General features: G+C 43.0%; 2 protein-coding genes across 2 annotated transcripts in view; both read left to right on the top strand.

The window, feature by feature from the left end:
* cep350 (centrosomal protein 350) overlaps positions 1 to 3,688 on the top strand; it is a 39,745-nt gene extending 36,057 nt beyond the window's left edge. Inside the window, 1 exon segment of the mRNA XM_063891205.1 lies at positions 430 to 3,688. Within this exon segment, the coding sequence (XP_063747275.1) occupies positions 430 to 612 (183 nt within the window). The 3' untranslated portion in view covers positions 613 to 3,688.
* A 924-nt stretch (positions 3,689 to 4,612) lies between these two features.
* qsox1 (quiescin Q6 sulfhydryl oxidase 1) overlaps positions 4,613 to 15,106 on the top strand; it is a 36,988-nt gene continuing 26,494 nt past the window's right edge. The window contains exons 1-6 of the mRNA XM_063892063.1: positions 4,613 to 4,993; positions 7,162 to 7,262; positions 10,031 to 10,079; positions 10,239 to 10,341; positions 11,335 to 11,425; positions 12,420 to 12,565. Coding sequence (XP_063748133.1) covers positions 4,723 to 4,993; positions 7,162 to 7,262; positions 10,031 to 10,079; positions 10,239 to 10,341; positions 11,335 to 11,425; positions 12,420 to 12,565 — 761 coding nt within the window. The 5' untranslated portion in view covers positions 4,613 to 4,722. The remainder of the gene's footprint in view (positions 4,994 to 7,161; positions 7,263 to 10,030; positions 10,080 to 10,238; positions 10,342 to 11,334; positions 11,426 to 12,419; positions 12,566 to 15,106) is intronic.

Below are 15,106 nucleotides of genomic sequence, written 5' to 3'. Positions count from 1 at the left end.
CAATTATTCAGAAAAATATGGCACGTAATCTAATGACAGCATTGGGAGGAAAGGAATTAAAAGTTTGCAGCCATAGTTATTTTGTTGGGGGATCTAGCTCCAAGTAGCCTGTCAACCAAGCTCTGAAATAGTTGATTTATACACTGATTGAAGCCGTCGCTTTAGGCCGCTTTGTTTACCGTACTCCCACACTGTGTCTGGTGGATAAAGGCCATGGACAGAAGGTTCAAACTGAAGTCTTGGTCCATTTATTTTCCATTTAGGGTTGTCCATTAAACTTGGATCAGCTGTCAATCAACGCACCAATCATGACACTTTGAAACACAAGACTTTACCCGAGTGTGTTCAAAACCCTGGTTCCTGCTTGTGCATCATGAGCCCTGCTAAAATCATGCTGTTCCTCCTCTTTACTCGCCGTCTGTCCTGCAGGTCCAGGAGCTCCACGAGGAGGAGGCTCAGTGGGTGAACTACGACGAGGACGAACTGTTCGTGAAGATGCAGCTTGCCGACAGCATCTTCGACGCCCTGCTGAAGGACACCGCCAACACGCTGACGCTAATCTACGACAAGAGGGCCAAGAGAGGGAACTCCCAACCCCCGTCCCCCTCCTGACAGACCTAAAAACTACAACCTCTCCCCGTCTTCCACCAGCTGACGTGCCAACAGTGACCCTCAGATGCCTTCGACCCCTCGTTACCTCTCGGCTCAACTCTCCAGACAGCTGGATTTTCCCTCAGCTAACCCTTTTATAATCACTAACACACACACACACACACACACACACACACACACACACACACACACACACACACACACACACACACACACACACACACACACACACACACACACACACCGCCTCTCGAGAAACCCAGCCTTCTGTCACCTGAACACACACCTTGTCTTGCCTCCTTTTTCCGAGCGCCGGCTGGAGAGAATAAGACGGACCGTACCATTTGTAACGTAACGTCCATCAGTGCTGCTAAACTGCTCGTTCCAGAGGGGATATAAACCCACCTGGAATCTGTAAGTAGATATAAATATATAAACTGTATATATGGATTCACAGAGTAGCAGAGAATATACGGGGAGGAGTTGGAACTGTGACAGGGTCTTCACATCCAGCCTCTTCTTTAAAGGGTCTGCCTTAAATTAAAATAGGATCTCTGTAAGACTCGGACGTTACAGCCGTCTTTACTTCTCGATTGTTTGAGACTTTCTACTGGTTTTGAGGTACTAAAAAAACAGCTTAATTAGGACGTAGTTCTCCTCATTCTGGCTTTAAATTATTCGGCTATTTATAAGAAAGATATTCGCAGCACTTTAACTTTAATAAACACATTTTTAATCCAATGTGCTGGAGGAGGATGACAGTGACTCACTATATTTATTGGTGCGATCGGAGGATTTAGGATGACACTATCTAATGGAAATGTAAAAAAAAAGCAGAAATGTGAACACGGCAATATATTATACAGCACGTCTAAAGAATACCTGACAAAGGAACGAGGGGTTTATTAGTTCTGTGTGACTCTAATTGTGTCCCACTTCCCTACTACACATCCACCTGTGCTAGGAGATGTCTCTAAAAGCCAGACAGCAAAAAAAGTGTTAAAAAAGGCAATTTTCTGCTTTTTAGGAACATAGTGACATCCATGGCTCCTATTGGCTAGCACGCTAAAGGGCGGGACATCTCTGAGCTGGTTGACCAATCAGAGCAGCAAAGCAGACTGGGCTCTGGAGGGAAATAAATGATGCTAATTTACACCTGAAGATGAGCAGAATAAGGCCTCTTTAGTAATCTGCCATTCATGATCTTATTATTGGGACAAAACTGTTAGCGTTGGGTGCAAACACTTCCAAAGATCAAGTCATTTCTGTATCCAGGCAGGTGTTTTGTAGATGTATGTAGTATGACGGTGGGACACGGGACAGACACAGGACAGAAGTGAAATGCTGGATTTTAGCCTTACTTCTCCTGCAGTTCACCTGATAAAAACACCTCATCGGCGCTCCGGACACAGCATGTCTCTACCTTCAGTTGAAGTGCCTCTCGTTTACATTTACTACAAACTCTGGACCTGTTTTCCTTTTGAATGTCTCTCTCTTTTACAACTGCTGTACACTCCCGTTTTTCTAAATCATCTTTGGACTCTTCCTTCTCGCCGCTTTGCCAACTCTTCAGTTTCTGCCTTACATCAAACCTTTCTCATCCTCCTTTTTCTAACCCAACCGCTGACTCACTCTCTCTGTCACTGGTCCACGTCTCCCTCACATCTGTGCATATAGACACAGTGGAGTCATTGTGTTGACTTTAATCTGTATCAGGAACTAGACTGTACACACACACACACACACACACAGTTTGAGTCCAAGGGCCTATTTTAGTCCTGCTGCTTTCATCTTGCAACATGTGTGACATAACCTGGAGCTAAAGTGACCTTAAACTGACTCTGTGTTTTTCTACCGTCGATGTTTGAAGAGTTACTGAAGTGTTTTTTCAAACTGTAAATTATATAATCGTCGGGTTTTCAGCTTTGTGAACCCCGTAAATGTTAAATACCCCCAGGTTTCATGTTAGAAATGTATAGTAGGGGGGCTCCAGCACATACAAACTACAGGGTGCTAATGTGCATATGTTGGGCAATAGTTAAGGAAAGCTTGCCCGATTTGGACAAAGTCTGAGTGGTTTTGGAGGTAATTGACGATGCTGAGTCCATTTCTGACATTTCCAGGATCCAAAGTTACTGTTTTAATTACAGAAAGACACCATAGTTGTACTCTCTGTGGGCTTAAGCAATCTGACGAATCCAACGGGTCTAGAGTGCCCTAAATCTTCCAAATGGACCCAGAATTAATCAAAATCAGCCTCTAGAGAGGACAAATAACGCTATTTCTGGTTCTGAAAATGTTTACCTGGGGAGGGAGGGTGGGGCACGGACCCTCGCACAGCTGCCCACCCCCAAACCCTCACAGGAATCGGTAATCGGTTATCCCCCAAATCCACTGCAAAATTATCCAAACTGTTGTCCTCATAGGCGTTAATGTTAATTAATGCTGATTAACCTGACTGCAAATTGCCCAACATATGCAGGTTAGCATCCGGCAGTTTCTATGTGCTGGAGACCCCTGCTACACATTTCTCTCATAAAACTGTGGGGTCTCAACACCTCCAGGTTCCCAACCGGCTGCAGACTATAATGTAGAAAAAGACCAAAACCATGTGGCAGCGACCTCTCCGTCTGTATGAACCTGTACCGCTTCAACCCCAACCCCTGTGAGGTCCTGTTGGGACTGATTGTAAGAGGGAGGGGGTCCCGGTGTATCTATGCAGTACTCAGTCTGAGCGGACCAACCAGCCCCCCTCCTGCTGTAGATCCAGAACCAAGAAGCTGCTCGGAGCACGGTTTCCCTTTAATGGACTTTAATCTAAATGAATTAAAAGAATAGGCACAACGTTTTTGATTCTCAGACGAACCCGAGTCGTTTCCTGTTTGAAATGTTAATTAATATTTATAATAATGTGCTGAGCGTGCGCAGCGTGCGCTGGAGGGCAGTTCTCTGCTGGCTGTAAATATCCTGTTACTGTAAGCTGTTGTGAGATACACACTGTTTGCAAATATGTGCAAATTATATATTTGGTAACTAAATGAACCTGTAAATAAAGCTTTCATTGTTTCTAAAGGAACGCTGACTCTGTTGTTGTTGCAGTGTTTTACTTCCTGCTTTTTTCCTGTTAACGTGTACACAACTGTGTTAAATGATAACTATTTTATAGATCTGTTGTTTTCTCCTCTGAGAATGGAAGAGGAAATACAAACAGTAATGTCAATAACAACAAACAATACAGTAAGACGTGAAGGAGGACACAACATATTGTTTTAGAATAAATAAGACGTGCACAACGTGGTTTAATCAAACAACTGAAAGACCTCAAAATATAAAATAAAGATGATTTCTGTAAATAACATTAATGTGCATTTCATTTACATTTTCAGGGATTAAAGTAAAGAACTGATTGTATGTTTCTTTATTTTCCCTTCCTGTTCTAATAATTGTCGTTATTTACTTACTGCGATAATATGTATAAGCATATGGTCTTAAAGCCCTCAGGAAACTGAGTGTTTCTGCTGTTCAAGATCAGCTGTTATAGACACTGCATTAATCCCAGCAGCAGTGTGTTCAGCCAGTACAATATTCAGAGGTGGATTCAAGTAAAACTGTGATCCAATAATAAATACAGGAAAATCACAATACTAATAAAGGAGCTTTAGAGGCAAGAAACATGACTGAAACGTGTCTGTCTGTCTGTCTGTCTGTCTGTCTGTCTGTCTGTCTGTCTGTCTGTCTGTCTGTCTAATAAAGGAGCTTTAGAGGGAAGAAACATGACTGACAATAAACATTCATCACAAGGACATCAAACACTCCTTAAAACTATAAAAAGGTACCTGCAGCAAGACACATAGACTGTGTGTGTGTGTGTGTGTGTGTGTGTGTGTGTGTGTGTGTGTGTGTGGGTGTCTGTCTGTCTGTCTCTAATAAAGGAGGTGTGTGCTGTTAAAGGGGAGGACCCATCAGCAGGGCCGCCGAAAGGGAAACGGACTCAGAAAAAAAAAAGTTGTGTGGAGGTTTGTGAGTGTGTGAGTGTGTGAGTGTGTGTGTGTGTTTCTCTGACACGGAGGTGAAACTTCTCCCCGGTTTCCTGCAGCTTCTGACGGGAAGATGGCGCGGCGCGGCGGCCGTGCCACGTCTCGGATCCCCGGAGAGATGAGCCAGGTCGCCCGGTGGTGTGCCTGCCTGCTGGTCCTCTGCTCCGCGGCGCAGGCTGGACTCTACACCGCCTCGGACCAGATCGTCCTGCTCAGTCCGGACAGTGTGGAGGCGGTCATGGTGAACTCCACCGCCGCGGTGCTGGCCGAGTTCTACGCTTCATGGTGCGGGCACTGCATCGCCTTCTCCCCGGTGTACAAGAGCCTGGCGACGGACATCAGAGGTGAGGAGCTGCGGGGAGTCACGTAGAAGAGGAGGAAGTATTTACTGAAGTACAAGTACTCAGATCTGGAACTTGAGTAAAAGTAGAAGTACTCAGATCTTGTTCTTGAGTGAAAGTAGAAGTACTCAGATCTTGTATTTGAGTAAAGTAGAAGTACTCAGATCTTGTATTTGAGTAAAGTAGAAGTACTCAGATCTTGTACTTGAGTAAAGTAGAAGTACTCAGATCTTGTACTTGAGTAAAGTAGAAGTACTCAGATCTTGTACTTGAGTAAAGTACACAGATCTTGTACCTGAGTAAAGTAGAAGTACTCAGATATTGTACTTGAGTAAAGTAGAAGTACTCAGATCTTGTACTTGAGTAAAGTAGAAGTACTCAGATCTTGTACTTGAGTAAAGTAGAAGTACTCAGATCTTGTACTTGAGTAAAGTAGAAGTACTCAGGTCTTGTACTTGAGTAAAGTAGAAGTACTCAGATCTTGTACTTGAGTAAAGTAGAAGTACTCAGGTCTTGTACTTGAGTAAAGTAGAAGTACTCAGGTCTTGTACTTGAGTAAAGTAGAAGTACTCAGGTCTTGTACTTGAGTAAAGTAGAAGTACTCAGATCTTGTACTCGAGTAAAGTAGAAGTACTCAGATCTTGTTCTTGAGTAAAGTAGAAGTACTCAGATCTTGTACTTGAGTAAAGTAGAAGTACTCAGATCTTGTACTTGAGTAAAGTAGAAGTACTCAGGTCTTGTACTTGAGTAAAGTAGAAGTACTCAGGTCTTGTACTTGAGTAAAGTAGAAGTACTCAGGTCTTGTTCTTGAGTAAAGTAGAAGTAGCAGTGTGTAGGAATACTCTGTCACAGTGAAAGTATTCTAAATGTTCCTCCAGTGAAAGTAGAAAGTACTCTCCTCTAAATGTACTTAAAGTAGCGACAGTAAAAGTAGTCATTGTCTGATTGGTCCATTTCAGAATAATATCTCTGATATGTTTTATAATGATTGATCATTAAAGTGTTCTCAGAGCTGGTAAAGGTGCAGCTAGTTTGAATGGCTTTGTATACTGCAGGGTAGCTGCTGGATTTACTGCAGGTGAACTACAGTCTGATTTAAGGGAGATTATATTTACCTTCATTAATCCTAATCTGCCTAGCAACTAAATACATGTAGTGGAGTAAAAGTACACAGTAGCATAACATAGAAATAATCAAGTAAGTACAAGTACCTCAAAAGAGTAGTTTTTATAAAGCAGCTGTTTACAGTGTAAAGGCCAGTGATGAGTTGACACACAGCAGCTGATAGTCATCCTCAGGTTCAATCTGACATAAAGACAGTGATATCATCTGCACACTCCCTCTGTTTCCTACTCTATATTAACCTGCGGACCCTCCTGACTCCAAAGCACAGTATTTAATATCATACCAACACTTCAGTTTCCATTTCTGACCGTGTGTGTGTGTGTGTGTGTGTGTGTGTGTGTGTGTGTGTGTGTGTGTGTGTGTGTGTGTGTGTGTGTGTGTGTGTGTGTGTGTGTGTGTGTGTGTGTGTGTGTGTGTGTGTGTGTGTGTACAGGGGTAATTCACAGAAACATTGCCCTCGTCCTGATTAACTGATATAATTATCCTCCTCTTCCTCTTCCTCACGGCTCTGTGGTATTTCGTTGGGCTGCAGGATGTGATCATGCAGAGCCCTGATGACACACACACACACACACACACACACACACACTCTCACTATTATCAGCAATGAGCAAAACACTGGCTGAATGTGCCGGAGGTTATCAGTCCCTAGCCAACAACGGGCAATGCTAATCTATCGAGTAGCTGATGAAGTTTGACGTATGATTGCATAATCCCTCAGAAAATTAGGAAACACAACTTCTGTTCAGCTTTTCTTTATGGAGCTCAACCTAAAATGATGAATTGAGTCTAATAAATGAAAAACAAAGCAGAAACCCCAAAAGGGAACCGGTTCTGAGTGAGTGCAGGTTTATCATCATTCAGAAGATATCCATCCATCATCTGATGGAGCTCACCCTCTGTCTGAAACCAGAGCCCAGTCGAGACAACTCAGGCTGGCTGTGTGTTGATATACTGAAGCACACACACACCCCCTGTCATTGTGGTCAGTGTGTATTTATAGTAAATGCATGTATTCAGTACTGACTGTGCTGTCCGTCCTGCAGAGTGGAAGCCGGCGGTGCAGCTGGCAGCGGTGGACTGTGCTGCCGAGGAGAACCGGAAGCTGTGCACCGACTTCAGCATCAGAGCGTACCCCACCATAAAGGTACACACACACACACACACACACACACACACACACACACACACACACACACACACACACACACACACACACACACACACACACACACACACACACACACACACACACATACATCACTGGGTTTTCCCTTCATGACTCATTCATGCAGCAAAGCAGAAGAGGACAAACACTAACTACTGATGCAGACTTCAGAAGAAACATGACATTGTTGTGAGTTGAGGGGCCCTTTGTGCAACATTTCAAGAGGCCCTATAATGCTTTTGTGGGTTCCCCTTTCCTGTAGTGTTTTAGTGTATGTGAATGGTCTGCAAAGGCTAAAATCCCTGCTCATTAAGACAAAAAATGGAGGTTATTGAGTAAAAATGTGGTATTTTGAGCAAGTTGCAACCGTGTCTCATGTGTGTTGCAACCGCTCCGGAGTTAGGGTTGGTTGCGACATCTGATGTTCTTCCTTTTCTGACAGCAAAATATCAGAGTCCTCTTTAATGTTATGGATATATGTCAGTTAAATATACCAAATGTGGTTTGTGTAGACAGCATAGTGTTGCAACCGTCCAATAAGCGTCTCTACCCCCTTTACCTCCATCCTCTATGATCTGAAATGACCAGTAGATCAGGAATGTTGCCAGTGCTCCTCCAGCCTGTCGACCCCCCTGTATTCAACACTCATGCGTTGTGTTTGATTTGGATGTGCGCTATAATGAGCTTTGGCATGCGTGGAGAAAAAAGACTTCAGAAAACTTTAGGACAGTATCTGAAAAACATCAGTGTGTTTTAAGAAGATTTTAAGAAGACAACCGATCCGATGTTATGGAGCGCTTTCCTTCACAAACAAAACACCTAAATAAAAACAGCGCTAACCCTCCTTATACGTAGACAGATCAACACATAACTGAGTGATGAATAAAAACACTTACAGGGGTCGTTCAGAATTTTGGACATAGGACCTCATTTCCAGGTGAGCCAGTGTGCTATCTATCAGTGGAGACCGCTTCACACGTGTCATCCAGTCCTTCGAGATGCAGAGTTCGCTGGTGCTAGGCTCGTGCAAGTCAACGGGTTCTGCTAGCCTGTCCATGGAAACAGTCTGACCCACTCCACAGTACACCTGAGGCACATCAATTAAAACACCAGACTGTCGATGTAAATGTCTGTGTTGGTAGAATAATGTTAGAAATAAATCTACCCGTGCATCGCATTACATACTAGTAGAACAGCGGGATTGAAGCATTGGATTGTAAACGAACAACTGGGCAAGGTATGTCTTTCAAACGTGGCCATATGTCGTTGATTGGTGAGTGTAATAAACTCACTGCACTGCATTCTGCTTCTGTGGCGACGACAGCGGCAGGTAATAAACCAGAATAGAGCCGGTAGCCTATTAGCAGCTAATATCAGTCCGTAGCCTACTACCAACTACAGGGAGCACAGTAAACTACGCTGCTGCTGAGACACTAGTCCAGGGGTGTCCAAACTACGGCCCGGGGGCCAAATGCAGGCCATTTTGAATCGGCCCTCTGCTAATTCTAAGAGTATAATGCAATATGGCCCACACATTAAACTTCTGCTTGTCTTATTTTGTACTTCTCAAATATATATGTTCACATATATCAATGAGCCCAATTTAAAATACATTTAATCAAATGTAAAACATGTTCTGACAAATCTGAGTTCATAAAAAAACAGTAACTTCTTTCTATAACCAGCTTGAAAAGTAACCTTCATATTTGCTCTGATTCTCAGCACTCTGAGGCTCCTGTTTTAAGGGATGAGCTGCAACAGAATAAATGAACCCTAAAGACAGACGGGGTGTAGGCTGTTCTTTCTGAAAGCATTTTCATCGTTCCCCTACATCTGATCTGTTTTGCTAACTTATAACTTAACTTATGAGGCAGTATTCACCTCTGGAAGGGGCCCAGCCCTCCGTATATTTGTCTGTGTGTGGCCCTCGGTGAAAAAGGTTTGGACAGCCCTGCACTAGTCCCTCAAAATGCAATGCGATGCAAGGGCAGTTTTATTCCTCACATTAATTGATGTGCCTCAGGTGTACTGTGGAGTGGGTCAGACTGTTTCCATGGACAGGCTAGCAGAACCCGTTGACTTGCACGAGCCTAGCACCAGCGAACTCTGCATCTCGAAGGACTGGATGACACGTGTGAAGCGGTCTCCACTGATAGATAGCACACTGGCTCACCTGGAAATGAGGTCCTATGTCTAAAATTCTGAACGACCCCTGTAAAACCCCCAGACGTCTTTGAGTACTCTTATTATAGGAACTTAATTCTAAATAATATTAAGAAATACAAAATAATGATGAGGTTAAATTCCAACGCAGAGAAATGTTGTGAGATAAAATAAAACAGTGAAAGCAGAGACTCTTAATCCTTTCCAGAGCTTTGTATTTTATAAATGTTGCATTCATATTGTTCTGTGTAAAATATATTAGAATGAAAGTTAAAATACTAATAATTATTGGAGTATTTTCTCTTCATATCTAAAGTTAGCGTGTCATTTTTAGGTGTGACAGATTCAACAGGCTGAGGGATTTTGTGCACGGTCAGCAGAAACACATCATGAGTCAGCAGTTTCAGTGTCAGTGAAACAAAGAGCTCCTTCTGTCCGAACCAGTCGGCTCTAACATCTGCAGCTCGTTAGGATGGAGAGGTCCACCCCCCCCCCCCCCGAACCTGGCGGTGATGGCCACTCATCCGACTCTTCCTCCTCTTCCTCTCTGCACTTCCTGTAACCCCCTCTCTCTCTCTCTGCAGTTCTTCCACGCTTACTCCAAGGCTGACTCCACAGGAGCGTCTTTCAGAGGTAACACACACACACACACACACACACACACACACACACACACACACACACACACACACACACACACACACACACACACACACATTTGTTGACCCAGATATATTTCATTTTGTTTTGTTTCATTTATTTATCTTTGTCTCGTTGCTCTCTGACCTCCAGCCTCCAGTCACGATGTGGCCGTGCTCCGTCACAGAGTTATAGACAAACTGGAGAACCATCAAGAGCCCTGGCCCCCCGCCTGCCCCCCGCTGGAGCCCACAAGGTAAACACACACACACACACACTATCAACCTACCGCTGCTTGGTTATATTTCGATGGTGTGTGCAGTGTGAATGATTCTTAGACAGTTTAACTAAAGGGTCCTATTTGTCATTGTTTTCCTGGTGTGAGTAAAAAGGGCCTCTTCAAACGATGTCAACATCAAATTGAAACGGTAAAACAAAGACATTTTGTGGGTCTTTAATTAATGCTACAGAAGGATCAGTCCATTTAATCCCAATCTGCCATAGAATCACAATGAACTGTTTTTCCAAATTGTCTGCATTGGGTTTCTTTGTGAGAATTTGTAATCAATAATATTATTGATCATTGTGAATGGTCTTCGGTGCAGTCCTGTGCTCGCTTCATGTCCTTTGACCTTTAGCTGTTGCACTCTGAATAAAAGGTGAATGAAGAGACGCTCCTCTGCTGGGCTTCTTGTTCTGCCGCCATACCGTCGTGCATTATTCACTCTGCTCTCAGCGTGATGCAGCACAGAACGGAAGCAGGAAGTCGAGTTAATTCCTCTTTATTTCATTTAAAGTTAAAGTGGTTTTGTTCCTCTCAGAAGGAAGAGGTTTAATTCTCCTAATTCATTGTTTTCTCCACATTTACCAGCAAAAATATGTTGATGCTTGAGACATTTCCCTTAAAAATAAAGATTTATATATTTTTATTTTATTTCTTTTTTTAAAATTTGATTTAATTTAATTTTTAATTTAATTTTTTTTACATTTTTTTTATTTATTTAATATTTATTTTTGATTTTTGATTTATTGCTAATTTCATTTTTTTGTTCTTTGTATAAACAGCTGCATTTAAGTGGAAAACAAGCAGTTAAAAAAGTGTCAATATGTTTGAAACTGAAACCCAAATAAGTTTAAAAACTAAATGAATTATTATTCATAAAATCCTGCGCTCATTTAAATATCTAATAGAATTTTATTCACTGATTCTTATTTAACTCGTTCCTCTGGGTTTCTGTTTATTTTCCAGCCAGGCGGAGATCGACAGCTTCTTCGAGACGAACAACGTGCAGCACCTGGCGCTGATCTTCGAGGACTCCAAATCCTACGTCGGCCGAGAGGTATAACCAATGCATGATTAAGGTTTAAAGTTCAAACTCTTCCAGACTGTTCTCCTGTGCTTTGGATTAAGAGTAATTCAGTTTGCATCTTTAAAGTTAGACGAGTCATTTCTGGATTCATCTAAAAGTCCTCGATACACAAAATAGATTTAAGGCTATAAATTCAGATGATTAAATCACATAGAGCTGAATTCTTTTGGAATATGTCTCATATTTATTTAAATTAGTGTCTTTTTTTCCCGTTCCGTTACACATTCAATGAGAATTGAGCAAAATATAAACTTTCTTCACGTGTTCATTCGAAGTTAACAGAATTAACTAAAACAACAAATGCTTAACCTTCCTGTTGTCCTCAAGTCAAATTGGACCCATTTCTGAATGTGTTTATCCATTATCAAATGTCACGTAGCTGCCACTGTCTGTACTCGTGGAGAATATGTAAATGCTCTGTACTTATACGGCTCTTTATCTCTCCGACACGTCAAAGTGCTTTACATACGAGTCCTTCACACCTCATTCATGCGGGCAGCACCACTTGCTCTAGGGAAGCCAACACTCACACACACTCACACACCGTTGGCCATCGGGAGCACCTCAGGGTTCAGTATCTTGCCCACATGTTAGATAGAAGATAGAATCTTTAGTAGTCACACACATGCACACACAGTGAAATTGGTCCTCTGCATTTAACCCATCCTAGTACTAGGAGCAGTGGGCAGCTATTGTGCAGCGCCTGAGGAGCAATGGGGAGGGGGATTGGAGGTGTCCGGTGCCTTGCTCAAGGGCACCACAGCAGGGCCTAGGAGGTGAACTGGGACCTCTCCAAGTAGCAGTCCACTTTCCATATTTCAAGTCTGTTCGGGGACTTGAACCGGCGACCTTACGGTTCCCAGTCCAAGCCCCTACTGACTGAGCCACTGCTGGACGTTGACTGCAGGGCTGGGATCCACCCCACCAAAACAACATGTTGAAATGTATTTTTGTGTGTTTGCAGGTGACCCTGGACCTGCTGCAGTTTGAGAACGTGGCGGTGCGCAGAGTCCTGAGCTCTGAAGAAGCTCTGGTGAACAAACTGCAGGTGACGGAGTTTCCATCCTGCTACCTGTACTCTGCTGCAGGGAACTCCTCCAGACTCCGAGTGTGAGTATCTCTGCAGGATCCATCTCCTTCTCACCGCAGCGCTGTGCAAAGGGTTGACCTCTTATAGGAATCTTAATATAAGAAATGATCTGCGGTGCAATTCATACATGCAGCGTTTGAAATCAATTCTTATAGTTATACTTTACAAACCCAAATATAAAGATAAACCAAAAATAAAAACAATACTTCCCAGGTAATAAATAACTCATTACATACCCAACAGAAGTCAGTAAACACAGGACTGAATACAAGAAGATAACATCATTTCAAAAAAGAATACAATTAGAATAAAAAGGGCTGAAAATAAGAATAAATAAATACAATAAGAATAAAAAAAACAATAAAGAGTAAAGCCAAAATATCAAAACAAAAAAGGAATTTAAAAATGAATAAATGAAACAATAAAATTACAATAAAAATAAAGTTTAAAATATCATTTAAAAAAGATTTAAAAGGTTTTCAAATAAGAATAAAAAATAAATAAATTCATAATAAAATAAAAATACAATAGGAGTAAAAAAGTATACAATAAGAATAAATAATATTTAATAAAAGCAATTGAATACTCTCACAGAACACAGGAACTGCTGGTGCAGCGCTGCCTGGAAGGGTGCGATAGTAAGTGTGAATGTGTGACTTCGGGGAACTCAAACTATCCACCTCACCACATATCCTAGCTTGATATTGATCTGGAATGCGTCATCAGGGTGTGAGAGGTTTACTCCCTCATTATTGTGTTTGGTTAACTAGATTTGGAGACCTTATGCCAAACCTTCCACCTGAGCAGAGGTTCAATTACTCAGAAAACACCTGTGAGAGTGAGCAGGACACGGCATGAAGTTAAACAGGGTTTCCCAGTCAAAGATGCAGGGAGATGAAGCTGAGAACTGCTCAGTGCTGCTTCAACTGCTCAGTGCTGCTTCAGGCTTTCCCTGAGGAACTGCATTCAGACCTTTTAAATCTTCCTCATCTACCTGACAGTGTACGATTTACATCAGATTTATACTTTTTGAAATATTACACTTTGTTCGGAGCGTGGTAAAGAGACTTTTCAGCACACCGCGTTCACACCGCAGCTTCTCCAGGAAATACATCCTGTAGCTCAGCGGTTCCCAAACGTTTTTTGCGGCGCACCCCCTTCTAAGTACTCCAGACCACCATTACAGGTTTCGTCCCCCTGGTGGCAGCAGGGGGTGCGCGCACCACACTTTGGGAATCCCTGCTCTAGTGGTTTCACACAGCCTTCTCACTAAATTAGAACATCCTTTAACAAGACCTACCCACAATGTAAACAACCGCAAGCACAATCACACACACACACACACACACACACACACACACACACACACACACACACACACACACACACACACACACGCACACACACAGAGGAGGTTAGTGTGGTGGAGCTGCTGTTGTAGAAACCATGACGGCCCTGAAACCAGCCCGGCCTCCCACAGAGGGAACGTTCACTGACAGACTGCCCATTGTTATCTATGAGGAACAGCACAATACACACAATGGAAAAAAACACTGTTGTTCCTGCTGCGATGTTTTTTATCCATCAGTTAGCATGACGTTTGGAAGGGCAACTAGGGCTGGGCGATCTGGAGAATATCAATATTTACTAAGAGGGAAAAGGCAATAATGATTCAGTAAATACCCCGCTGGCTAATTTAAAAATGGCTGCTAACAAGTGACTAAACATCATCCCGCCCAACATTAGCCTCCTTTAGCTTAGCGGTGGTGAAGTCATGTGACCGTGCTGTAGTTCCATAATAGCCCAACATTAGCCTCCTTTAGCTTAGCGGTGGTGACGCGGAGTCATGTGACCGTGCTGTAGTTCCTCTATAGCCCAACATTAGCCTCCTTTAGCTTAGCGGTGGTGACGTGAAGTCATGTGACCGTGATGTAGTTCCTTTATAGCCCAACATTAGCCTCCTTTAGCCTAGCGGTGGTGATGTGAAGTCATGTGACCGTGCTGTAGTTCCTTTATAGCCCAACATTAGCCTCCTTTAGCTTAGCGGTGGTGACGTGAAGTCATGTGACCGTGCTGTAGTTCCTTTATAGCCCAACATTAGCCACCTTTAGCTTAGCGGTGGTGACGTGAAGTCATGTGACCGTGCCGTAGTTCCTTTATAGCCCAACATTAGCCTCCTTTAGCTTAGCGGTGGTGACGTGAAGTCATGTGACCGTGATGTAGTTCCTTTATAGCCCAACATTAGCCTCCTTTAGCTTAGCGGTGGTGACGTGAAGTCATGTGACCGTGCTGTAGTTCCTTTATAGCCCAACATAAGCCTCCTTTAGCTTAGCGGTGGTGACGTGAAGTCATGTGACCGTGCTGTAGTTCCTTTATAGCCCAACATTAGCCTCCTTTAGCTTAGCGGTGGTGACGTGAAGTCATGTGACCGTGCTGTAGTTCCTTTATAGCCCAACATTAGCCTCCTTTAGCTTAGCGGTGGTGACGTGAAGTCATGTGACCGTGCTGTAGTTCCTTTATAGCCCAACATTAGCCTCCTTTAGCTTAGCGGTGGTGACTGT

This window comes from Eleginops maclovinus, chromosome 9 (assembly GCF_036324505.1).
Source record: "Eleginops maclovinus isolate JMC-PN-2008 ecotype Puerto Natales chromosome 9, JC_Emac_rtc_rv5, whole genome shotgun sequence".
Taxonomy (NCBI): Eukaryota; Metazoa; Chordata; class Actinopteri; order Perciformes; family Eleginopidae; genus Eleginops; species Eleginops maclovinus.
The sequence above is the reverse complement of the archived record's forward strand: the minus strand, read 5'-3'. Positions and strand labels throughout refer to the sequence as shown.